This window comes from Pongo abelii, chromosome 8, assembly GCF_028885655.2.
Source record: "Pongo abelii isolate AG06213 chromosome 8, NHGRI_mPonAbe1-v2.0_pri, whole genome shotgun sequence".
Classification (NCBI taxonomy): domain Eukaryota; kingdom Metazoa; phylum Chordata; class Mammalia; order Primates; family Hominidae; genus Pongo; species Pongo abelii.
In genome coordinates, this window is record NC_071993.2 from 21997189 (window position 1) to 22022398 (window position 25210).

Consider the following 25210-nt stretch of genomic DNA (forward strand, 5'->3'; position numbering starts at 1 on the left):
ATTGTAATCCCTAGAGAAACCACAAAACTATGTTCACACAGGCTTGTATTAGAATGTTCACAGCAGCTGTAACATAGACAAAAGACCCAGAATGTAATTAAATGTCCATTAGCTGATTAACAAATAAATAGTATGTGACATATTCATACAATATTATTCACCCACAAAAAGAAATGAAGGCCAGGCAAAGCAGCTCACTCTTGTAATCCCAGCAGTTTGGGAGGCTGAAGAGGGAGGATCACTTGAGGCCAGGAGTTCAAGCCCAGCCTGGGCAACATAGTGAGACCCCGTCCAAACAAAAAAATAAATTAGCCGAGCTTGGTGGCACACGCGTGTAGTCCTAGCTACTTGAGAGGCTGAGGTGAGAGGACTGCTTGAGTCCAGGAGATTTAAGTTGCAGTGAGCTATGATCATGATTATGCCACTGCAGCCCAGCAGCCTGGGCAACAGCGCAAACAGAGTAAGACCTGGTCTGTAAAAAAAAAAAAAAAAAAAAAAAAAAAAAAAAAGAGAGAGAGAGAGATGAGGTACAAAGTACTGCTATATGCTATGATATGAATAAGCCATGAGAACATTATGCCAAATTAAAGGAGCAAAACATACAAGACTACATATTGTATAATTTCAATTATATAAAGTGTCCAGAATAGACAAATCCAGAGACAGAAAGTTGGTTAGTGGTTGCCAGAAGAGGGGAGATCAGAGAATTGCTAACTGCTAATAGATATGGTTTTATGTTATTTTCTGATGAGATGAAAATGTTCTAGCATCAGAGAGTGGTAACGGTTGCACAAGCTAAACAGACTAAAAACCACTGAAGTGTCTGTGCATTTTCAAATGGTGAATTTTATGTTCTGTCAAGTACATTTCAACAAAAATGTTATAAAAAGCCTATAGCATACATCATATTTAATAGTAACATGATAAAAGTTTTTTTGTTTTTGTTTTTTTTGTGTGTGTGTGTGATGGAGTCTTGCTCTGTCACCCAGGCTCAAGAGCCGTGGTGTGATCTTGGCTCACTACAACCTCTGCCTCCTGGGTTCAAGCGATTCTTTTGCCTCAGCATCCTGAGTAGCTGGAATTACAGGCACGTACCACCACACACGGCTATTTTTTGTATTTGTAGTAGAGATGGCCTTTCACCATGTTGGCCAGGCTGGTCTTGAACTCCTGACCTCGGGTGATCCACCCACCTCAGCTTCCCAAAGTGCTGGGATTACAGGCCACCACGCCCAGCGATAAAAGTTTTTTTTGAGACAGTGGAGTACAGTGGTGTGATCAGAGCTCACTGCAGCCTCAAACTCCTGGACTCAAGAGATCCTCGTGCCCCAGCCTCCCAACTTGCTGAGACCACAGTTGTGCACCACCAAGCCTGGCTAATTCATTTATTTTTTGTAGAGATGCGGTCTTCCTGGGTTGCCCTGGCTGGTGTTGAAGTCCTGACCTCAAACAATCCTCCCACCTCAGCCTCCCAAAGTGTTAGGATTACAGGTGTGAGCCATCACAACCAGCCACAAGTTAAATAAACAATTTCAATGATGAAATAAAGATTTTCAGCAATGAAAGCTTTCTTTGAGATTGGGAAAGAAACAAGGATACCTGTTATCACCACTTCTATTCTATATTGTATTGGAGATTCTAATCAACACAAATAAGAGAAAAATGTATAATACACAGAGAAACCATTAGAATTAAAAAATAAGCTAGGCGTGGTGGCTCACGCCTGTAATCCCAACAGTTTGGGAGGCCGAGGTGGGCAGATCACTTGAGGTCAGGAGTTCAGACCAGCCTGGCCAACATGGGGAAACCCCATCTCTACTACAAATACAAAAATTAGCTGGGTGTGGCAGCAGGCGTCTGTAATCCCAGCTATTTGAGGAGCTGAGGCAGGAGAACCACTTGAGCCTGGGAGGCGGAGGTTGCAGTGAGGTGAGATCATGCTGTTACGCTTCAGCCTGGGTGACAGAGTGACACTCTGTCTCAAATAAATAAATAAAATTTAACAAGGTTGTTACACAAAAATCAGTTTTAATTCTATATACTAAATATAATTAGAAAGTGAAATTTGAGACACAATGCCACTTACAATAATCATCTAAAAACAAAAAATAAATCTAAGAAAAAATATCCCATATGTACAAAAAGCTGCAACACATTATTGAAAAAACGTTATTTATTTATTTTTTTTTTTTGAGACAGTCTTGCTCTGTCACCTACGCTGGACTGCAGTGGCATGATCTCTGCTCACTGCAACCTCCGCTTCCTGGGCTCAAGAGATTCTCCTGCCTCAGGCTCCTGAGTAGCTGGGATTACAGGTGCGTGTCACCACACTTGGCTAATTTTTGTATTTTTTGGTGGAGATGGGGTTTCACCATGTTGCCCAGGCTGGTCTGGAACTCCTAACCCCAAGAGACCTGCCCACCTCAGCCTCCCAGAGTGCTGAGATTATAGGCATGAGCTACTGTGCCCAGCCTGAAAAAACTTTAAAAGATCTAAATTAATGGATCTATTTATGGGTTTTAGAGTCAATACAATTTGAATGTCAATTTCTCCACAACTGATCCATATATAATTGTTATCCCAATTAAATATCTCAGCTAAATAATTTGTGGAAAACAACAAGCTGCATTAAACATTTATATGAAAATGTAAAATGGCAATCTTAAAGAACGAAAGCAAAATTGGAAAATTACTGTACTAGATACCTATCATGAAGTTACAGTGATTAAGACTGTGTGGTAGTAGCACAAGGATGAACAAGTAGATAAATGGAACTAAGCAGAACATGTGGAAACAGACCTACACAGTTATGGACACTTGGATTATGATTAAAGTGACCTTTGTAGAGCTGTAGGAAGCAGTTTTTAAAATAATTTGTAGCAGGCCAAGGGTTTGGAGAACTTTTGGAACAAAACATTAATCTTGATCACTACTTAATGCCAAACAAACCAAACATTCCAGGATATTGTTAATTGAAATGTTTAAGTCAAATAATAAAACTTCTAGAAGGATTTGAAAAATCTTTATAATTTTGAGATAGAAAAATATTTATTTGTTCAGGCGTGGCGGCTCATGCTTATAATCCTAACACTTTGGGAGGCTGAGGCAGGAGGATCACTTAAGCCCAGGAGGTTGGACCAGACTTGGCAGCACAGGGAGACCCAAACTCTAGAAAACATTTAAAAATTAGCTGGGTGTGGTGGTGTATGCTTGTGGTTTCAGGTACTCAGGAGGTTGAGGTGTGAGGATCACTTGAGCCTGGGAAATTGAGGCTGCAGGGAGCCGTGACTGCATCACTGTCTTTCAGCCTGGGTGACAGAGTGAGACCTTGTCTCCAAAGAAAAATACATATATATATATATTTGAACATAGAAAACACCAAATAAGGAAAAGGCAGACTGATTAATATAATTAGTAAGTTCTGGTCATCAAAAGACACCACTAAGTACAAAAAAAGGCCAAGCAGAATGGGAGAAAATATGTGCAAAACACTCATTTCTGAAATACAGAAAGAACTCTTTATAATCCAGTCTTAAAAACAAAAAGGCAACACAATTAAAAAATATTTGGAAAGGCACTTCACATAGTAAGATATCAGTATCCAATAACCATAAAAAAAGGTGTTCAGTCTTATTCATCAAAGGATGCAAATTAGACCAAAATTAGCTATCACTGCATACTTACCAGAATGGATAAAATATAAAAGACTTGACCAAGCATTGGCAAAAATATAGAGTACCGAGTACTCATATTCTGCTGCTAAAGTATAAAGTGACACAAACTTCTGGAAAACAATTTAAAAGTACAGCTGACCCTTGAACAATATGGAGGTTGGGGCGCCAACCCCTGGTCAGTTGAAAATCTAAGTATAACTTTTGACTCCCCAAAAACGTTAATACTAACAGCCTACTGTTGACTGGAAGCTTTAATAATAATGTAGACAATAAGTGAACACACATTTTGCATGCTTATGTACTGCATTCTTACAATAAACTAGAGAAAACAAAATCTTAAGGAAAATACCTTTATAGTAATGTACTGTATTTATCAATACCCTAAGTTCATGTTGTCTGTCTGAAATGGCAGCCAACAGCAGGTGCAGACCTCACTCTGCTATACTTATAAAGCAATTCAATTTTTTCTTGTAATGTCATGACTTTTCTCTGGTTCTCGAGAGCACTCCTAGCATCACTAAGGGTACTTTCCACAGGCCCAATGGTGTTATTCAAGGTTTACAGTATTTTACTAAACATGATAAAAAATACATGAGAACCAAGATAGATCACATTTTCTATGCTATGCAATTTACTGGAGAGACAAACTGCTCACACAGAGATGATTAGCATCATCAGGAGGTTTAAGCCAACACTTGCAACATGTGAGCCTACTGCAACAGCAACGGGAGGTGTTTTAAATTATTATGGTAGTATAGTAGGTACACTGTGTGCTACGGTTGATTTTACACAGTTATGATTTAGTACTGCATCTTTACATTTGTTTATATCTCCCTCATCTGCAAATGGTGCCATGTACAGTAAGTAGTTGTGTACATTTTGATAAGTTTTAACTTTTTATGATAGATTTGTATATATTTTATGGTAGTAAATGATAAAATACACTAGTATCTACATACATTTTATGCATGACATACCTAACTTTTTCTTAATTTTTTTCAATATTTCTAGGCTACATGGTTTGAGATTTGAAAAATTACCCAAAATCTTCTAAAATTTTTCCAAAATACTTTTTGGAAAAAATCCACATATAAGTGGACCTATGCAGTTTAAACCCATATTTTTCAAGGATCGACTGTATTTACTGAAGTTGAGCTTTGACCCTGCAACTAACTCCAAAAACTGAAATTTACACATATACATACTAAAAGGCATGCACAAGACTGTTCACAGAAAAATTATTCATTATATCCCCCAACTGAAAACACCACATTTCTCCAACAAAAATAAATTGTGCTATATTTATAAAGTATTATACAGCAATGAAAATTACTGCTATATGCAATTATGAATAAATCTCACAAATATACTGAATAGAGGAAATCATACTCAAAGGACTACATAGGAAATGATGCTATTTATAAACTAACAAGCAGGTAAAACTACTCTGAAGTCAGGAATGTCATCATCTTTGTGGAAGAAAAGGAAATAGTGAGTGGGAGAAAGCATGGTTTCTGCACAATGGCAATGTTCTAGTCATTGAACTTGGCAATGGTTAACTTGCATCACCTGTGATAGTTCACGGAGCTGCATATCTATACACGCATACCTCAGAGATATTCCAAGTTCAGGTCCAGGCTACCACAATAAAGTTAATATTGTAATAAAATGCGCCACACAAATTTTTTGGTTTCCCAGTACATATAAAAGTTGTTTATAAGCCAGGCCGCAGTAGCTCACATCTATAATCCCAGCACTTTAGGAGGCTGAGAGGGGCGGATCACTTGAGGCCAAGAGTTTGAGACCAGCGTGGCTAACACGGTGAAACCCCATCTCTACCAAAAGTACAAAAATCAGCAGGGCGTGATTGTGCTCGCCTGTAATCCCAGCTACTCGGGAGGCTGAGACGTAAGAATCGCTTGATCCCAGGAGGCGGAGGTTGCAGTGAGCCAAGATCGTGCCACTGCACTCCAGCCTGGGCGACAGAGAGAGACTCTGTCTCAAAAAAATAATAATAATTTAAAAAAATGTTTAAAACTATGTTTACATTATAGCTTAGTTTATTAAGTGTGTGATAGCATTATGTCCAAAAAACAATGTACATAATTTAAAAATACTTTACTGCTAAAACGTATTAACAACCATCTGAGTCTTTCAACAAGTCATAATCTTTCTGTTGCTAGAGGGTCTTGCATTCATGTTAGTGGATGCTGACCACCACTGGGGTGGTGGTTGGTAAAGGTTGGGGTATCTGTGACAATTTCCTAAAATAAGACAATAATGAAGTTTGATGCATTAACTCTTCCTTTCACAAAATATTTCTCTGTAGCATGTGATGCTGCTTGATAGCATTTTACCATCTCCAACCCTGCTAGTTCCTTTATCAGTGAAGCTTATAGAATATTCTCAATCCTTTGTTGTCATTTCAACAACTTTCACAGCATCTTCACCAGGAATAGATTCCATCTCAAGAACCACTTTCTTTGTTCACCCATAAGAAACAACTCCTTATCTCTTCAAGTTTGACCATGAGATTGCAGCAATTCAGTCACATCTTCAGGCTCCACTTCTAATTCTAGTTCTCTTGCTATTGACGCTATATCTGCAGTAATTTCCTCCAATGAAATCTTTAACCCAAAGTCATCCATGAGGATTAGAATAAACTTCTTCTAATCTCCTGTTAATGTCAATATTTTGACCTCTTCCCATCAATCATGAATGTTTGTAATGGCATCTAGAATAGTAAATCCTTCCCAGAAAGTTTTCAATTTACTGTGCCCAGATCCATCAGAGGAATCACTCTCTATGGCAACTACAGCCTTATAAAATATATGTCTTAAATAATAAAACTTAAGTTGGAAGGGCTCCTTGATTCATGGGCTGCAGAATGCATGTTGTGGTATGGGCATACAGACAATGTTCATCTCCTTTCATATCTCCCTCAGAGCCTTGGGTGACTAGGTACACTGTCAATCAGCAGTAATATTTTGAAAAAATTATTTTTTTTCTGAGCAGTAGGTCTCAACATGGGGCTTCAGTAAACCATGCCATAAACAGATGTGCTGTCATCTAGGCTTTATTGTTCCATTTATAGAGCACAGATAGAATGGATTTAGCATAATTCTTAAGTACCCTAGGATTTTCAGACTGATAAATGAGCACTGGCTTCAACTTAAAGTTACCAGCTGCATTATTCCCTAACAAGAAAGTAAGCCTGTCTTTTGAAGCTTTGAAGCCAGGCATCAACTTCTTCCTCTCTCTAGCCATGAAAGTCCTAGATGGCATCTTTTTCCAGCAAAAGGCTGTTTCATTTACGTTGAAAATCTACTGGTTGGTGTAGCCACCGTCATCAATGATCTTGGCTAGATTCTCCGGATAACTTGCTGCAGCTTCTCCAACAGCACTTGCTGCTGCACACTGTACTTTTATGTTATGGAGACAGCTGCTTTCCTTAAGCCTAATGAACCAACCTCTGCTAGCTTCCAACTTTTCTTCTGCGGCTTCCTCACTTCTCTTGGCCTTCTTAGAATGAAGAGAGAGAGGGCATTGCTCTCGATTAGGCTTTGGCTCGAGAGAATGTTGTGGCTGATTTGTTCTTCTATCCAGACCACTCAAACTTTCTCCATATCAGCAATAAGGCTGTTTCACTTGCTTATCTTTGATGTATTCACTGGAATAGCACTTTTAATTTCCTTCAAGAATGTGTCCTTTGCATTTTAAAATTTAGCTAACTGTTTGGTGCAAGAGGCCTAGCTTTTGGCCTATCTTGGCTTTCAACCATGCCTTCCTAACTAAGCTTAATCATTTTTATGTAAAGTGACACACATGCAATTGTTCCTTTCACTTGAACACTTGGAAGCCATAGTAGGGTTATTAATTGACCTAATTTCAATACTGCTGTGCCTTAGGGAGTAGGGAGACCAGAGGAGATGGAAAGAGACTAGAGGATGATGATTAGTGGAGCAGCCAAAATATACATAATATTTACCAATTAAGTTTGCTGTCTTATATGGGTGCACTTCACGGTACCCCAAATAATTGTAACAGTAACGTCAGAGGTCACTGATCACAGATGACCATACCAGATGTTATAGTAACGAAAAGTTTGAAATACCACAAGAATTACCAAAATGTTATATAGAGACACAAAGGAAGGAGATGCTTTTGGAAAAATGGTGCCTGTAAACTTGCTCAATTCAGGGCTGCCACAAACCCTCAATCCGTGAAAAAGAAAAAAACCCGGCCAGGCACGGTGGCTCACACCTGTAATCCCAGCACTTTGGGAGGCCAAGGGGGGCAGATCATGAGGTCAGAAGATCAAAACCATCCTGGCTAACACGGTGAAACCCCGTCTCTACTAAAAATACCAAAAATTAGCTGGGCATGGTGGCGGGCGCCTGTAGTCCCAGCTACTTGGGAAGCTGAGGCAGGAGAATGGTGTGAACCCGGGAAGCAGAGCTTGCAGTGAGCTGAGATCACGCCACTGCACTCCAGCCTAGGTGACAGAGCGAGACTCCGTCTCAAACAAAACAAAACAAAACAAAACAAAACAAAAACAACAGTATTTGTGAAGTGCAATAAAACAAAGCACTATATTGTGAGCTAACCCTGTATTTTATGTGCTTTTCTGTACATGTTTTACTCAAAACAAGTTTTATAAAGTTTATTTACCTGTTTTTTCTGCGTTCGGTTCCTGTTTTCCAACCAATCATCCATTTGTTCCTCAATTTCTTCTATGGAAGTTCCATGATCATAAGACTGAATATATGTACTTTCTAAAGGTGTGTATACAGGAAATTCAGGTTTTGGTTTTTTAACTTTCTTCTGTTCTAAAAAATGTTTAAAAGAACCAATTATTGAGATTGTTAAAGAATAAAATTAATTTCTAACATTTTATTCATAGACCATATCCTGAAAGAAAACATCAAAATATAATTGTTCTGTTATAAATAATTGGCTATAAGTTTTATTGTACATAAACCATTGCATTGTTTCTAAATAAAACTCAGAGTTGCTACTATTGTGGAGATGATCATGAGATAGCCATCATATCAATTTGCATACACCTTTGTTTTCAAAGTACTTTTCATAAAATATTTCATTTTGGCACAATAAAAAGAGCTTCAATTTAATGTTGTAATCCTAACTTTACCATGTAATAAGTAAATAATACTGGGCAAATAAGTTAACACTTAGAACAGTATCAACTTTCTCATCTATAAAAAAAAACTGGCTCTCACTAAAGGGTATACATTTATTTTTCAATATTTTACAAAGGTGAAATATGATATGGTGACATCAAGAGTAGTTATGAACAGATGGCAATCCATTGGGCTCTTTATTAAATCCCATTTTAGGCCTAGGAGCCGTGGTTCACGGCTGCAATCCCAGCATTTTGGGAGGCTAAGGCAGGTGCATCACTGGAGGCCAGGAGTTCGAGACCAGCCTGGGCAAAATGGCAAAACCCTTCTACTAAAAATGCAAAAATTAGCTGCGTGTGGTGGTACATGCATGTAATCCCAACTACTTGGGAAGCTGAGGCATGAGAATCACTTGAGCCCAGGAGGTGGAGGGTGGGGTTAGCTGAGATCACACCACTGCATTCCAGCCTGGGTGACAGAGTGAGATTCTGTCTCAAACACACACACACACACACACACACACACCATTTTAATTGGAGACTTGACATTGAGAAGCAACTCCATTCTTAATTACTATAGTCAAACTCAAACAGCCTCATAAGACTATTTTCACCACCCCATGTGTACGTGTGTATGTGTGTATTTGCGTGTACTATACTGCCAATGTAACAAAATCAGTATATACTGGCATACGAATAGACAAATTCCTAGAAGAGAATAGAGAATCCGTAAATGCCAATGCTTGTTGACTTATTAGGGGATTACATCCTGATAAACCTATCATATATTGAAAACATCCTTAATTAGAAAATGCATTTAATAAAACTAACATCATAGTTTAGCCTAGTCTACCTTAAGTGTACTCAGAACATTGACATTAGCTTATAGTTTGGCAAAATAACACAGTGACACAGTACACTGTAGAGGATCAGTTTTAATCCTCATGATCATATGGCTAAGTGGAAGCTGCAGTTTGCTGCTGTTACCCAGCATGATGAGGGAGCATCCTACCGCATATTGCTAGTCCAAGAAAAGATTCAAAATCCAAGTACAGTATTGTTTTTGCACTATCATAAAGTCAAAAAATTGTAAGTCAAATCATTATAAGTCTAGGATTATCTATATTTCAATTTAGTGGGAAAACAGTTTATTAAGTAATGCTTACACAACTGAATATCCATGTAAAAGAAAACTCTTACACTGTATACACAAATAAATTCCAGATAGAGAAGAGAGTTGACTTTAAAAGCCAAAACAATAAAAATTTTGCAAAAAGAAATCTTAAAAACTACTTGTACTATTTAAATTAAGGGACCATCTTAATTAAGAATGAAAACCCAGATGCTATTACAAAAAAGATAAAAGAGTAAACAAATCAAGAGACAAATAATAGATTTGGAAAGGATGTATCTAATTCAGAGTATAAACAGAAGATTGCTATAAAGAGATTTTATAAATGGACAACCACCCAATAGAAAAATATAGGCAAAGTTCATAAATGGGAAATCCACAATTGAGTGCCCACGTGGCCAACAAATAAGAAAAGAAGCTCATACACTCTAAAGGTTAAAGAAATACAAATTAAGTAATACCAAGATATAATTTTATACCAATCACATGGGTACAAATTTAAAATCTAATTCAGATGTACTGTTGGCAGGGAAAAGGCTACTTCTAAATTGGTGGAGGAAATGTATTATTCTATTACAGCCTTTTTGGAAAGCAGTCTAAACATATCCATTAAAATTAAAATATACAGCCTTTTCCCCAGCAATTCTCCCAGAAACAGAAGTACTCAAATATAACTGTATGTGGGTATGTATGTATTTGTGTGTATATGACTATTTACTATTTCTTCATAGAGAGATGAAACTATTAACATAGTAAACGCTATTAGGAGAAATGACTGAATAATTATTGATGATGCTTTTACAATGAGAAGTATGAAATCACCATTGAAGTAGAGCAATAGCAGAAGTAATTTGGGCTACACATAGAATCAGTTATTTTTAAAAAAAGCAAATAAATTCAATTGTTTGTATTTCTTTCTGGGGTGTTTCATCACAACTGCAAGTGATGTCTTTTTAAATAAGCATTTATAAAGGGGCACTAAATACAGAAATGAAAGACTGCTATGAGCTAATACAAAAATACACAGACCAGTGTCACTATAAATCAACCACACAAACAAGCCAACATAATAACCAGCTAACAATACAATGACAGGATCAAATCCACACATATAAATACTAACCCTGAATGTAAATGTGCTAAATGCCCCACTTAAAAGTCACAGAATGGCAAGCTGGATAAAAAAACAAGACTCAATGGCATGCTGTCTTCAAGAGACCCATCTCACAACTAATGATACCCTTAGCCTCAAAATAAAGAAACGAAGGGAAAACTACCAAGCAAATGGAAAACAGAAAAAAGAAGGGGTGGCAATCCTAATTTAAAGATTAAAAAAGACAAAAAAAGGGCATTACATAATGGTAAAGGGTTCAATTCAACAAGACTTAACTACCCTAAATATATATGCACCCAACACAGGAGGACCCAGATTCATAAAGCAAGTTCTTAGAGACCTAAAAAGAGACACAGACTCACTCCCATTAATAGTCGAAGACTTCAACACTCCATTGACAGTATTAGACAGATCACTGAGGCAGAAAATTAACAAAGATATTCAGGACCCAAACTCAACAGTGAACCAAATGGATCTGATAGATTTCTACAGAACTTTCTACCCCCAAACAACAGAATATACATTCTTCTCCTTGCCACATGGCACGTACTCTAAAATTGATCACATAATTGAACATTAAACTATCCTCAGCAAATGCAAAAGAACCAAAACCATACTAAACACACTCTCAAACCACAGTGCAGTAAAAACAGAAGACTAAGAAACTTGCTCAAAAGAACGCAATTACACAGAAATTAAATGACATACTCCTGAATGACTTTTAGATAAATCATGAAATAAAGGCAGAAATCAAGAAGTTCTTTGAAACTAATGAAAACAAAGATACAACATACCAGAATATCTGGGACACAGCTAAGGCAGTGTTAAGAGGGAAATTCATAGCACTAAATGCCCACATCAAAAAGTCAGAAAGATCTCAAATTAACAACCTAACATCACAACGGAAAGACTTAGAGAAGCAAGAACAAATCAACTGCAAAGAGCAGGAGACAAAACATAACCAAAATCAGAGCTGAAATGAAGGAGACAGAGACAAGAAACCCCATTAAAAAGATAAACAAATCCAGGAATGGATTTTTTTTTTTTAAATTTAACAAGATAGGTAAGCTACTAGCTAGGCTAATAGAGAGAAAATCCAAAAAAACACAATTAGAAATGATGAAGGGAATCATCATTACCACTGACCCCACAGAAGTAAAAATAACCAATAGAAACTACTACAGAAACCTCTATGCACACAAACTAGAAAACCTAGAAGAGATGGATAAATTCCTGGACACATACACCCTCCTAAGACTGAACCAGAAAGAAATTGATTCCTTGAATAGACCAATAACGAGCTCCAAAATTGAATCAGTAATAAATTAGGCACCCAACTAAAAAAAGGCCAGGACCTGATGGATTCACAGCTGAATTCTACCAGATGTACAAAGAGCTGGTATCATTCCTACAGAAACGATTCCAAAAAAACTGATGAGGAAGGACTCCTCCCAAACTCATTCTATGAGGTCAGCATCATCCTCATACTAAAACCTGGCAGAGCCACAACAACAAAAAAACTTCAGGCCAATATCCTTGATTAACAGTGATGCAAAAATTACAAAATATTTGCAAACTGAATCCAGCAGCACATCAAAAAGCTAATCCACCTCAATCAAGTATTCTTCATCCCCAGGTAGCAAGGTTGGTACAACATATGCAAATTAATAAATGTGATTCTTCACATAAACAGAACTAAAGACAAAAACTGCATGATTACCTGAATAGACATAGAAAAAGCTTTCAATGAAATTCAACACCCCTTTATGTTAAAAAAAACTCTCAATAAACTAGGTATTCCCTTTGAAAATTGGCACAAGACAAGGATGCCCTTTCTCACCACTTCTATTCAACACAGTATTGGAAGTCCTAGCTGAAGCAATTAGGCAAGAGAAAGAAATAAAGCGCATTCAAATAAAAAGAGAGGAAGCCAAACTGTCCCTGTTTGCAGTTGACATGATTCTATATCTAGAAAACCCCATAGTTTCAGCCCAAAGCTCCTTTAGCTGGTAAACATCTTCAGCAAAGTTTCAGGATACAAATCAATGTACAAAAATCACTAGCATTCCTATACTCCAACAACAGCCAAGCTGAGAGTCAAATCAGAAAGGCAATCCTATTCACAACTGCCACAAAAAGAACAAAATACCTAGGAATACAGCCAACCAGGGAGGTGAAAGAGCTCTATGACGAGAATTACGAAACTCAAATAAAGAAATCAGAGGAGACACAAACAAGTGGAAAAACATCCCATGCTCATGGATAGGAAGAATCAGTATCATTTAAATGGTCATACTGCTCAAAGTAATTTACAGATTCAATGCTATTCCTATCAAATTAACAATGACATTCTTCACAGAACTAGACAAAACTATTTTAAAATTCATATGAAATGAAAAAGAGCCTGAATAGCCAAGGCAATCCTAAGCAAAAAGAACAAAACTGAAGGCATCACGCTACCTTACTTCAAACTATACTACAGGGCTACATAACCAAAACAGCATGGTACTGGTACAAAAACAGGCACATAGACCAATGGAACAGAACAGAGAGCCCAAAAATAAGGCTGCACACCTATAACCATCTGACCTTCGACAAAGCTGATAAAAACAAGCAATAAGGAAAGGACTCCCTATTCAATAAGTGGTGCTGGGATAACTGGTTAGCCATATGCAGAAGATTGAAACTGGACCCCTTCTTTACACCATACGCAAAAATCAACTAAAGATGGAGTAAATATTTAAACATAAAACCCAAAACTATAAAAACCCTGGAGGACAACATAGGCAATAGCAACTTGGATGTAGGAATGGGCAAAGATTTCATTACAAAGACACCAAAAGCAATTGAAACAAAAGCAAAAATTGACAACTGAGATTTAAACTTAAGAGCTTCTGCACAGCATAAAGAAACTATCAACAGAGTAAAAAGACAACCTACAGAATCGGAGAAAATTTTTGAAAACTCTGCATGTGACAAAGGTCTAATATCCAGGATCTATAAGGAACTTCAATAAATGTACAAGAGAAAAACAAACAACCCCATTAAAAAGTGGGCAAATGACACAGACACTTTTCAAAAGAAGACATCCATGCAGCCAACAAGCACATGAAAAAAAGCTCCATATCACTGATTATTAGAGAAATGCAAATCAAAACCACAATGAGATACCATCTCTATCCAGTCAGAATTACTATTACTAAAAGGTCAAAAAATAACAGGTGATGCCAAGGTCGTGGAGAAAAGGGAACACCTACACACTGCTGGTGGGAGTGAAAATTAGTTCAACCATTATGGAAGACAGTATGGTGATTCCTCAAAGAGCTAAAAGCAGAACTACTATTTAACCTAGCAATACCATTACTGAGTATACACTCAGAGGAGTGTAAATCATTCTACTGTAAAGACACATGCACACAAATGTTCAATGCAGCACTATCACAATAGCAAAGACATGGAATCAACCTGAATGCCCATCAATTACCAATCTGATAAAGAAAATATGGTACATATACATCATGGGATACTATGCAGCCATAAAATGTGGTACATATACACCATGGAATACTATGCAGCCATAAAAAAGAATGAGATCATGTCTTTTGCAGGAACATGGATGGAAGTGGAGGCTGTTATCCTTAGCAATCTAAACAAAGAATAGAAAACCAATATCCTTAGCAAACTAAACAAAGAATAGAAAACCAAATACCATATGTTTTCACTTACAAGTGAGAGCTAAATTATGAGAACTTATGAGCACAAGAAGGAAACAAAAGACACTGGGGTCTACTTGAGGTTGGAGGGTGAGAGGAGGGAGAGGAGTAGAAATGATAACTATTGGGTACTGGACTTAATATGTGGGTGGTAAAATAATCTGTACAACAAGTCCCTGTGACATGAGTTTACCTATGTAAGCTTTTTTAAAGCTTATTTATTTATGTATTTTTTTAAACTTTTAGGTTCACATGTTCCCCTGAACCTAGAAGTTTAAAAAATACATAAATAAATAAGCTTTAAAAAAATCTTTTTTCAAAATGTATTAGTTCATTCTCACACTGCCATAAATAACTGAGACTGGGTAACTTATAAAGAAAAGAAGTTTAAGTGGCTCACAGCTCTGCAGGTTGTACAGGAAGTGTGAATGCTTCTGCCTCTGGGGAGGCCTCAGGAAGCTTTCAATCATGGCAGAAGGCAAAGGGAGAACAGGTGTCTTACATGGCAGGGGCAGAAGCGAGAGAGAGAGGGAGGAGGTGCTACATGCTTTTAAACAAGCAGATCTCATGAGAACTCACTGTCTCAAGAAGAGCACGAAGGGGATTTGCTAAACCATTCACGAGACATTGCCCCCATGATCCAATCACCTCCCACCAGACCCACCTCCAACACTGGTGATTATATTTCAACATGAGATTTGGGTGGGAGCACAGATCCCAACCATATGAGAAATTAATATAAAACTTCCATTTCAGAAAAAATGGAGAAACTTTTCCACATTCCTCTCACTAAGAATTATAAAAAAGATAAAAGAGTAAACAAGTTATTTGTTTACTCATATCTTATATTAACCATTATACATAAAACAAACACAAGAAGAATTTGAAAGTTAGAGAGAAGGATGACCAGCTAGGTACTGCAGGACTCAAGAATACCCAGAGTGGTCAGTTCTATGAGTTTTCTTTGTGTTTCTTATATATCTCAGACTTGGTGCTGCAGAAACTAGCAACCCAGAAACACTAATAGGCACAGACACACACATACAGGCAAAACAAAAACAAAAGCCTGCTCTCTGTAGCTAAAGGATCAAAAAAGAGACAGCATAGGCATTTATCTTTTGTCTAAAAGATAAAGCTTTTAGACAATAACCACTCTAATTCAGGCAAACAAGACAGAAAGTAGTGTCACCCCCATCCCACCACCCAGCATGAGAGCAAAGACTAATGGAAAACCTAGGCTTCTGCCATTGCCAGCCTGCAATAAGGCACCCAACGTCCCCACCAGGGTGATGTGAGAAAGAAGGCTAAAAGTTAAGGCGGATCCTTCTCCTGCTAATAAAGTCAGTGGAGACTACATGGGTAGCCTGAACCTCCATAATCACCCAGAAGTAATAGGTGTCTCTTCCTCTATCAGGCAGTGTGGTTACAGAGGAAGTCTAGTGGGCTGGTGTGGTGGCTCACACCTGTAACCTCAGCACTTTGGGAGGCTGAGGGGGGTGGATGACCTGAGGTCAGGAGTTCAAGACCAGCCTGGCCAACATGGTGAAAACCTGTCTCTACTAAAAATATGAAAATTAGCCGGGTGTGGTGGTGTGTGCCTGTAATCCCAGCTACCCGGGAGGCTGAGGCAGGAGAATCGCTTGAACCTGTGAGGCAGAGGTTGCAGTGAGCAGAGATCACACCACTGCACTCCAGCCTGGACGAAACAGTGAGACTCCATCCCCCACCCAAAAAAAAAAAAAGGAAGCCTACTGAAGAATCAGGGCTTTCACAACTGCCCAATGGTAGCAAAGCCATTCCCACATAATGTCAGTGGAGGTCAAGTGGGGTGCAGTAAGTAGGTATTCCTGCTCCTCCTCCCAGGCAGCGGTTTTCAGTGGAGGCCTAGAGGCAAGCAGGAAGATCCATACCCACCTGAGAATCCACAAACGCTCCGTTCCTCATCTGTCAAACAGACCACATAGGAAACCTGGACTTCGATTCTACCTAGCAGTAACAGGCAGCACTACCCCCTCCATGGCTAGAGTATTGCCAGAGAAGACCAGGTAAAACAGAAGACTTAAATAAGGTCCAAAGTTTCATTATACCCCTAAATGTCCAAATCTAAATCAAAAATCAGTTGTTACATCAAGAACCAAGAATGCCTCAACTTGAATGAGAAAAGGTAACAGATGCCAACAAGATAAAAGAGATATTTAAATTACTTGGCTGGGCGTGGTGGCTCACACCTGTAATCCCAGCTCTTTGGGAGGCCGAGGTGGGCAGATCACCTGAGGTCAGGAGTTCGAGTCCAGCCTGGCCAACATGATGAAACCCTGTCTCTACTAAAAATACAAAATTAGCTGGGTGTGGTAGCACATGCCTGTAATCCCAGCTACTCAGGAGGTTGAGGCAGGAGAATCGCTTGAACCCAGGAGGCGGAGGTTGCAGTGAGCTAAGACGGTACCATTGCATTCCAGCCTGGGCAACAGAGTGAGACTCCATCTCAAAAAAATAAATAAATAAAAAATTACCTGGCTGTGCTATTAAAGCAGCCATGTAATAATGACATGACAAGCAATAATGAACACTCTTGAAACAAATAAAAAGTTTCAGCAAAAAAATAGAAGACATATAGAAGAACCAAATGGAAATGTCAGAATTGATGTGTACACTAACTGAAGTTAAAAGCTTACTGGATGGGCTCAACAGCAGAATGAAGCAAACAGAGAAAAGAGTCAGTGAATCTGAGGATAGAAAAACATAAATTGCCCAATCTGAAAAACAAAGTAGACAAAAAAAAAAAAAAAAAAAACAGAAAAAAAAAAGAACACAGCCCTGGGAAGTTTTGGGACTCTGAACAGCAACTTAAAAGCAGCAACAGAGAAACAAGACCTTATCTGTAGTAGAAGTACAATTCAAATGACAGTGTATTTCTCACCCCAAACCATAGAGGCCAGAAGGAAGTGGCACAGCATTTTTCAAATGCTGAAAGAAAATAACTGTTATACCTGAAGTCAATATCCTGTGACAATATCTTACCGTCATGAAGGGGAAACCAAGACATCCTAAGATGAAGGAAAACTAAAATAATTCGTCATCAGTGGACCTATCCTGCATAATGGCTAAAGGAAGCTCTATAAACAGAAAATAAATCATAAAAGAAAATATATTGGACAACAAGGAAAGAAGAAAGGACAAAAGAGTAAAAATATGAGTAAACGCAATAGACTTTCCTCCTGCTCTTGAGTCTTCTAATTATGTCTGACCACTAAATCAAAATTATAACCTTCAGTGTTATAGAGAAAATACTCAAGACAATGATACTATAAATAAAGAAGGTAAAGGGATTTAAGGGGAGGTAAGGTTTTTTATGACACTTGAAATAGCAAAAATCTGACACCAGTAGACTGTGATGTTATGTATATATAACATTATACTTATTATACCCACTAAAAAGTAATACAAAGAAATACATTTAAAAAAAAACACTAAAAATAAATTCTAGTGGCATTCTAAAAAATGTTGAGCCACAGGAAGGTAGAAAGAAGAAAACAGAGAAATGATAATGAGAGAGAAAAAATAGAAAATAAAAAATACAATAGCAGACTTAAGCCCTAACATATCAATCACTATATTAAATGTAAATGGTTTAAATACACAAATTGTCTAACACACACACACACACACACACACACACACACACACACACGGTCTTTCATCTTTTTTACATATATATGCTATTTATAACAGAGAAATGCTATCTGTAATAGAGAAAAAAGAGAAATGATAATGAGAGAGAAATAATAGAAAATAAAAAATACAATGGCAGAATTAAGCCCTAACATATCAATCACTATATTAAATGTAAACAGTTTAAATATACAAACTATTTAATATACACACACAAACATACACACATGGTTTTTCATCTTTTTTACATATATATATATATGCTGTCTATAACAAACTCATTTCAAATATAACAATATGGGTAGATTGAAAGTAAAAGGATTGGAAAGATATACCATACAAACATTAATCAAAAGAAAGCAGTAGAAGTTATATTAGTATCAGGTAAGGTAAAGTAGACTATAAGGCAAAAATAAATTACCAGGAATGAAGAGAGACATTACACAATGATAAAAAGATCCACCAGGATGGCACAGCAATCCTAGATGTGTGTGCACCAAACAACAGAGCTGCAAAACATGTGAAACAAAAACCCATGGAACTGAACACAAATTTATAATTACAGTCAAGAAGTCCAATACCCCCTCTCAATAATTAATAGCATAACTAAATATATAAATAAGCAATGATATACAACTCAACAATGCCATCAGCCAACTAGATGTAACTGACATTTATAGAACACTCCAATTCACCACAGCCACACATTCTTTTCAAATGTCCATGGAATATATGCCCAGATGGATCACATCTTGGGCCATAAAACAGACCGGAACAAACTTAAAGGAATTTAACTCATACAGAGTATGCATCCTAATGAAAACGGAATCAAACTACTAATGTTTAATAGAAATATAACAAAAAGGTCTCTGAACACTTGGAAACGAAGCAATATACTTTTAAATAATCAATGGATCAAAGAGGAAATCTCAAGAAAAAAAATACTGAGCTGAGCCAAATAAAAATATATCAAAATATGTGGCCAAGTGCGGTGGCTCACACCTGTAATTCAAGCACTTTGGAAGGCCAAGGTCGGTGGATCACTTGAGGTCAGGAATTCAAGATCAGCCTGGGCCAACATGGTAAAACCTTATCTCTACTAAAAACAAAAAAATTAGCTGGGCATGGCGGCACGTGCTGTAATTCCAGTTACTCAGGAGGCTGAGGTGAGAGAATTGCTTGAACCTGGGGGGCGAAGGTTGCAGTGAGCTGAGATCACACCACTGCACTTCAGGCTGGGCCACAGAGTGAGACTCAGAAAAAAAAAAAAAAAAAAAAAATCAAAATATGTGAGACATAGCCAAAGCAGTGCTGAGAGGGAAATGTATAGCACTAAATGCTGACATTAGAAAAGAAAAAAAGCCTCAAATTAATAATCTAAACTTCCACATCAAGAAACTATAAAAAGAAGACCAAAACAATCCAAAAGCAAGCAGAAGGAAAGAATAAAAATAAGAGCAGAAATCAATGAAATTGAAAACAAAAACCATAGAGAAAATCAATTAAAGAAAGAACTGATCCTTTGAAAAGATCAACATCTGGCAAATCAGACAAAGGAAACAGAAGACAAAAGTTACCTATATTAAAAAGGAGAAATCACTACAGGGCATGTAGACATCAAAAGGATAAAAAGCAAATATTAGGAACAACTCTAGATACATGTATTTGACAACTTAGATGAAAAAGACCAATTGCTCAAACTATCTCAATTCACTCATGAAACAGATAAATGAAACATGAAATAGATATTTAAATAGCTCTATAACTATAAATCCAATTTAATTTGTTATTTTAATACTCCAAAGAAAGAAATATTCAGGCTCAGATGATCTCCCCAGAGAATTCTGCCAAACATTTCAAGAATTAATACCAGTGTTAGACATTCTCTTTCAGAAAATAGAAGAGGAAGGGTGGGCACGACGGCTCATGCCCGTAATCCCAACACTTAGGGAGGCCAAGGCAAGCAGATCACTTCAGGTCACAAGTTCGAGATCAGCCTGGCCAACACGGTGAAACCTCATCTCTACTAAAAATACAAAAATTAGCCAGGTATGGTGGCAGGCACCTGTAAGCCCAGCTACTTGGGAAGCTAAGGCAAGAGAATCACTTGAACCTGGCAGGCGTAGATTGCAGTGAGCCAAGATTGCACGATTGCACTCCAGCCTGGGCAACAAGAGCAAAACTCTGTTTTTCAAAAGAAAAATTAAATAGAAGAGGAGAGAAAACTTCCTATTTCATTATATGAAGCTGGTATTACCAATACCAAGGTAATACAAAGACAATGCAAAAAGAAAGCTAATGCTATGGTTTGAACGTTTGTGTCCCCTCCAAAATTCATGTAGAAACAGTCTCCATAGAGGCGGAGCCTTTGGAAAGTGATTATGTCATGAGGGCTCCTCCCTCATAAATAGGATTAAAGCCCTTATAAAAGAGGCTTCACACAGCATTCTGTCCCCTTTCTTCTTCTATCTCTTCTGCCATGTGAGGACACAGCATTCATCTCCCCTAGAGGATGCAGCAACAAGGTGCCATCTTGGAAACAGAGACCAGGGCCTCATCAGATACTAAACTTGCTGGTACCTTGATTTTGGACTTCTCAGACTCCAGAAGTGTGAGAAATAAATTTCTGTTGATCATAAATTACCCAGTCTCAGTTATTTTGTATAGCAGCACAAAATAAACTACAATAGAAAGTAGTACTGAGAACCGATGGTGCTACTATAACAAATACCAAAAATCTAGAAGTGGCTTTGAAATTGGGTAATGGGTAGAAGCCAGAACAGCTCTGAAGTGCATGCTAAAGCATTAAGCATGCTTCCAGTGAGAGCTCTGAAGAAGAGGAGAGCTGTAGAGAAACCCTCAGTCATCTTAGAGATGATCTAAGTAGTTGTGATCAGAATGCTGGTAGAAATATGGACAGTAAAGGCCATTCTGATAAGGCGTTAGTTGGAAATGAGGAGCAGTTTACTGGAAATTGGAAGAGGGCCACCCTTGCTGCAAAGTAGCAATGAACTTGGCTGAATTGTGTTTTGTGTCCTATTACTTTGTGGAAGGCAGAACTTAAGAGCAATAGGCTAGGGTATTTTGTGGATGACATCTCTAAGTAAATTGTTCAGGATGCTTCATGGCTTCTCTTGACTACTTACAGTAAGATGCAAGAAGAGAGAAACAAATTAAATATAAAATTTATAATTAAAAGGAAAGCAGAAGTTAAAGATTTAAAAAATTCTCAGCCTCGTCAGGTTTTAAAGTATGCTTGAGGGAGAATGCCAAGGGTGCGGCCAAGCAAACATTTGATAAGGAGATTTAATGTGAATAGAAGGAAGACAGATGCTATTCATCAAGACAATGGAAGAATGACTGCAAAGGCATTTTGGAGATTATCTGTGCTGCCCTTCTCATAGCAGGCTCAGAGCACCAGGTCCTTGAGGGCAGAACAGTTTCAAAAAAGGGGCCCAAAACACTTGTGAAACCATGGGGCTTGTTGCTCAGGATGTCTTGTTTCTTTCCCACACATTCAGACACAATGTTCCTCAGCCACCTCAGGTACAGCTCATGCAGGCCACCACTTCAGGCTACCATTTCAGGGGGCACAAGCAGTAAATCTTGGTGGCATCCATGTGGTGCAAACTCTGCAGGTGCACAGAGTGCGTGAGTTGTGGAGACATGTCTACCTAGATTTCAATGGGTGCCTCATAGAGACTTGGGGCCCAGGCAAAGAAATGCCACAAAGGTGGGGCTGCTAGAGACAGCCCCAATTAGGGAAATGCCCAGTGGAGCAACAGAAGTGGGGCCACCACTAAGACCTCAGAACTGCAGAGCCACCAGCATGCAACTTCAGCCTGGGAGAGCTTGCAGGCATGAGACTCCAGCCTGTGATAGCTGCTCTGTGGGCTGTGACCAGCAAAATTATAGTGCTGGGGTTGCCCAGAGCCTTGGGGACCCAACCTCTACTCTCGTGTGTCTGGAAGATGAAACATGAAGTCAAAGTTGATTATTCTCAGGCCTCAAAAATTAATGGTGTTTGCCATATTGGGTTTTCAGCTTACTTGGGGACTGTTATCCCTTTATTCTTTCCCATTTCTCCCTCTTTGCATGAGAATATCAATTTTACGCCTGTCCCATCATTATAATCTGGAAGCATATAAATTGTTTGATTTCACAGGTTCACAGGTAGAGGGGAATTGGCCTCAGAATGAATTGTACACCTTGAGTCTCACCCACATCTGATTTAGATTATATTTAGATAAGACTATAGACCTTAAACTTTAAAGTTGATGCTGGAATGAGTTAAGGCTTTGGGGGCTATTGGTATGTAATTAATATGTTTTGTATGTGAGAAGGATCTAAATTTTGGAAGTAGGGGGTCAGAAGTGAAATGCTATGGTTTGAACGTTTGAGTCCTTCCAAAATTTATGTGGAAGCAACCTCCAATGCAATAGTATTAAGAGGAAAAGGCCACTGGGAGGTGATGAGGTCATGAGGGCTCTTCCCTCTTGAAAAAATTAAGACTCTTACAAAAGAGACTTACACAGCATTCAGCCCCTTTTCCCCTTCTGTTCCCTGTGAGGACATGTGTTTGTGCCCTCCAGAGGATGTAGCAACAAGGTGCCATCTTGGAAGCAGACAGAAACCTTTGCCAGACACCAAACTTACTGATGCCCTGATCTTGGACTCCCCAGCATCAAGAAGAGTGAGAATTAAATTTCTGTTCATTATAAATTAGCCAGTCTCAGGTTATTTCCCAGGTATTTTGTTATAGCAGCACAAATGGACAATGACAATTACAGACCAGTATCTCTCATGAATATAGATGAAAAACTCTTTAACAAAACAGTAGCAAATAGAATTCAGCAATAAGAATTATATACCATGTCCACATGGTGTTTATTCCAAGTACGCATAGCTGGTTCAATATTCAAAATCCAATAATGTAATCTATCGTATTAATACACCAAAAAAGAAATATCACATAATCACAATTATTGATAGAGGAAAAAAAACACCTCACAAAATTCAACACCCTGTCATGATTTTAAAAAATGCTCAGAAAACTAGGAATAGAGGGACTGATACCAGTCCATGGCCTGTTAGGAACCAGACCGCCTAGCAGGAGGTGAGCGGCAGGAGGGCAAGCATTACTGCCTGCGCTCTGCTTCCTGTCAGATCAGCAGCGGCATTAGATTCTCAAGGATCTAAGTTGCACAATCCTTATAATAATCTAACTACAGTTTCATCACAAAACCATCCCCCACTGCTACCAGGTGCATGGAAAAACTGTCTTCCATGAAATCGTTACCTGGTGACAAAAAGGTTGGGGACCACTGATGTAAAGCATCTACAAAACACCTACAGCTTACATCATACTTAACGGTGTAATACTAAATGCTTTCCCCCTAAGGTTTGGAACAAGGCAAGGATGCCCACTCCCACCACATTTTGTTATACATAGTACCAAAATTCTAGCTAGCACTGTAAGGTAGGCAAAGGAAATCAAATGCATAGATTGTAAAGGAAGAAGTAAATCTTTCCCCATGGTCAGATGACATAACTGTCTACATAGAAAATCCAAGGAACCTACATTAAAAAATCTTAGCACTAATACATAAATTCAGCAAGTTAGCAAAATAAATATCTGCATTCAAAAATCAATTAAATTTCTTACACACAGTGAACATGTGGAAACTGAAATTAAAATCCAACACCATTTATAACCACTCAAAATAAAGAGAAGCAGGCATAAACCTAACAAAACACATACAGGATTTAATTTGCTAACAACTACAAAAGACTGAAGAAATAAATCAACGAAGATATAAATAATTAATGAAGAAACATGCTATATTCATAGATTTGGAATACTCAATGGTAAATATATCAATCCTCTCCAAACTGATATATAATCATGTACCACATTATGATATTTTAGTAGTCAACAATGGTCCACATATATGATGGTGGCTCCATAAGATTATAATGGAGCCAATGTAAAGTCATGGCGCAATGCATTACTCATGTATTGTAGTGATGCTGGTATAAACCCACTGCACTGCCAGTTATATAAAAGTATAGCACATTCAATTGTGCACAGTACATAACACTTGATTATAATAAATAAGCATGTTATTAGGTTATGTATTTACTATACTATACTTTTTTTTTTTTCCCCCAGAGTCTTGCTCTTGTTGCCCAGGCTGGAGTGCAATGGCGAGATCTTGGCTCACTGCAACCTCCACCTCCCGGGTTCAAGCAATTCTTGTGCCTCAGCCTCCCAAGTAGCAGGGATTATAGACATGTGCCACCACAGCCAGATAATTTTTGTATTTTTTAGTACATGTATATTTAGTACATGACGAGGTTTTGCCATGTTGGCCAGGCCAGAATATACTATACTTCCTAACATTACTTTAGAGAGTATTACTTCTACTTACTAAAAAAAAAAAGAAGATGGCTGATTAGAAGCAGCTGCGATCTACAACACTCAGAGAGAGGAATAAAAGGGGTGAGTGAATTCAGCACCTTCAACTGAAATATCCAGGTTCTCACATTGGGACTGACTAGGCAAACTACTTGACCCATGGAAAATGAAGAAAAGCAGGGTGGGGTGACGGCCCCCCAGGGAGTGGCACAAAGCTAAAGGAACCCCCAACCCCAGCCAAGGGAAGCAGTGAGTGACGGCAACCACGCCCGGGAAACCACACTTCTCTCACATATCTTTGCAATCCATGAATCAGGAGATCCCCTCAAGAGCCCATGCCACCAGGT

At 38.2% G+C, this 25210-nt stretch overlaps 1 protein-coding gene across 1 annotated transcript in view; it reads right to left on the reverse strand.

Moving 5' to 3' along the window:
• Positions 1 to 25210, reverse strand: part of DNAJC1 (DnaJ heat shock protein family (Hsp40) member C1) — a 249941-nt gene that overhangs the window by 119289 nt on the left and 105442 nt on the right. Inside the window, exon 8 of the mRNA XM_002820584.4 lies at positions 8346 to 8503. Coding sequence (XP_002820630.3) covers positions 8346 to 8503 — 158 coding nt within the window. The remainder of the gene's footprint in view (positions 1 to 8345; positions 8504 to 25210) is intronic.